Source organism: Penaeus monodon, chromosome 17 (assembly GCF_015228065.2).
Source record: "Penaeus monodon isolate SGIC_2016 chromosome 17, NSTDA_Pmon_1, whole genome shotgun sequence".
Lineage (NCBI taxonomy): Eukaryota > Metazoa > Arthropoda > Malacostraca > Decapoda > Penaeidae > Penaeus > Penaeus monodon.
In genome coordinates this window covers 3,917,344-3,919,843 of record NC_051402.1, presented here as the reverse complement: position 1 = coordinate 3,919,843, position 2,500 = coordinate 3,917,344, and the positions used below count along the sequence as shown (strand labels likewise).

Sequence of the window (2,500 nt, the reverse complement as noted above, 5' to 3'; positions counted from 1 at the left end):
AAAAAAAGGCCGCGAGATTCTGGGCCTCGCAGAATGAGGAACTCTGGTTCAGTGGCCTTATGGCTTGGTGCTGCGTGGCCCTGGGTATTAGCGTGGGTACTTCAGTTGCTCTTTCTCGTCGGGAATGAAGAGGGCGAGAAAACGGAAGAAAAGAGGCGCTTTGAGTGGTTTGGGTTATACTCTCAAGCATCTTCGTGACCGAGAAGAAAGGAGGCTAAGGTAATATTCTCGAATATTATAACAGCCGAGATTATATGTACATGTATATGTAAGTATATAAACCAATCCATACACGGTGGTATAGTTGGTTTGGTGCTGGTCATTCCGGGTATGTCTGGAGTGGCAGAGGTTCGAGTCCCTGGTCAGAGACGGTTTTATTTATCCATATCAATGCGGCACTGCATTATTCCAGCTTTCATGTGTACGCACGCGCACGCACACGCACACACACACACACACACACACACACACACACACACACACACACACGCGCACACACACACACAACACACACACACACACACACACACACACACACACACACACACACACACACACATACACACACATACGAGCGGATTTTAATGGACTGAGAAGTACCGAAAATGTGTTCAATGTGGACAGCAAGGAGAAATGTATACCAGTGAGCTGAAGTTCGTAGAGAGGAGGTAATAAGGAGAGAAAGAGAAACCAGCTTGTAGCAAGTTGGCGCTCGCAAAGGTGAGCCCGAGCGCGGCAGGGCAAGGCCAGCCCGGCAGAGGAAGCCGCCCATTCGCAAGACGGCGTCAAGTTAATTGCTGTGATATTCCCTACGTGGCCGGCGGGGCGAGGCGAGGCCGCGCGCCCTCGGCCCGTCCTCGCGTGGGCGTGGGTGGCCGGCCCGGGACTGTCCTTTGTGTTCCTCACTTGTTCACACGCATGTACAGACGCACATCACAGGAAATGTATGTGCGCGTATGTGTTTGTGTGTGATCTAGTCTAATTATATGGTTGCGACTTGTGGCAAATGCGTTTCTTATATGCGGTGTCACGTGCTAGATTCTTTACAATAGCTATGATTTTTAAACTTTCACCATGTATTTGGTTAATCGATTATTTATGTCCCATCAGATAAGCACATTAAGTGTAGAAGCTGGTAAGTGTTGAAGCTGAATAGAAATCCCTCTGACACATTGCTTGATGTTGCAGGTAGCGGTCGTGGACGTGATGGCGGGGGCGGGCGTGCTGCTGCAGTGGGTGGGCGCGGGGACGTCGCCCGTCGACTGGTGCGAGGACAACTACACCGTCACGCCTCACATCGCCGAGTTCGTCAATACCGTGAGCAACGTGCTGTTCCTGGTGATCCCCGGCGCATGCATGAGGCTGTGGGACAGCTACGCGCAGCACGTGTCGCGGGGCATCCACGTGGTGTGGGTGTTCTTCACGATCGTGGGCATCTCCTCGGCCTACTTCCACGCCACGCTCTCCCTCCTCGGCCAGCTCCTCGACGAGCTCTCCATCCTGTGGCTGCTCATGGTGTCCTACGCGCTGTTCACGCCGGTGCACTTCCGCCCTCGGTTCCTGCAGGCCAATCGGAGGATGTACTACTTGGCCGTTTCGCTGCTGGCCATCCTCATCACGGGCTCGGCCTTCGTGCAGCCGGCGATCAACTGCTACGCGCTCTTTGGCGTCGGGTCGCCGGCCATCGCCATGCTGACGGTGCAGGTGCGGCGGGCGAGCGACCCCGCCGTAAAGCGCCTGGGCATGGTTACGCTGAGTGGCCTCGCCCTCGCCGCTACGGCCTGGGTTGGCGACCACATCCTCTGCACCGTTCTCAGAGCCATCGATCTCGCCATCCTCCACGGCCTCTGGCATATCCTCATCTTCTTCAGCTCGTACAACACGCAGGTCCTCTTCTGCTACTTCCACGCCATTCAAGAGGTGCCCGAGAAGAAGCCCACGCTAAGGTATTGGCCGAACCGCTGGTGGGGGCTGCCATACGTCTATTGTCAGAGCTCCAGGCACGATAAGACGCCTTGAATTTGAAACACTCACTCGCTCATTCACTCGCTCACCATACACTCACACCTGCAAGGTGCACATGATTGCAAAACGCTTATCACGCATCTAGTCGGTATTGCAAAGCAGTAGTCACATCGACAAGATCCTACTGGTGCAGTGAAGGAAGCGAATCAAGCACTGCCCCATGCTGCTGTTTTGACTAGTGTATTATACAGCTTGAATTCGTTTATTTTTTATTTTCGTAAAATGGTGCTAGGTGTCAAAGAACATTTTTCTATTTTTTAAAGAAGTATCAATTTGTGAATTAGATATCATTATCTGCTATAGTGTGTCTCTATGCATGTCATTTTCTTTATCCTTTTTATATCGCTCCTTCCATCTCTCCCTCTTGACCTCTGTCCTCTCCTGCCCTGCCCTGTCCTCTTCTCCTCCCCATTCCCTCCCTCCCTTGCCATCTTTAGAAGTGATTTCTTACATATTTATGAAGTCATTCCATTCA

At 52.3% G+C, this 2,500-nt stretch overlaps 1 protein-coding gene across 2 annotated transcripts in view; it reads left to right on the top strand.

Annotated features, from left to right (window-relative positions):
• Positions 1–2,500, top strand: part of LOC119583478 (alkaline ceramidase-like) — a 45,004-nt gene that overhangs the window by 42,042 nt on the left and 462 nt on the right. For both annotated transcript variants that reach the window (XM_037931987.1, XM_037931986.1), the window contains exon 2: positions 1,189–2,500. This exon is cut by the window's right edge and continues 462 nt beyond it. In XM_037931987.1, coding sequence (XP_037787915.1) covers positions 1,207–2,019 — 813 coding nt within the window. In that variant the 5' untranslated portion in view covers positions 1,189–1,206 and the 3' untranslated portion in view covers positions 2,020–2,500. The remainder of the gene's footprint in view (positions 1–1,188) is intronic.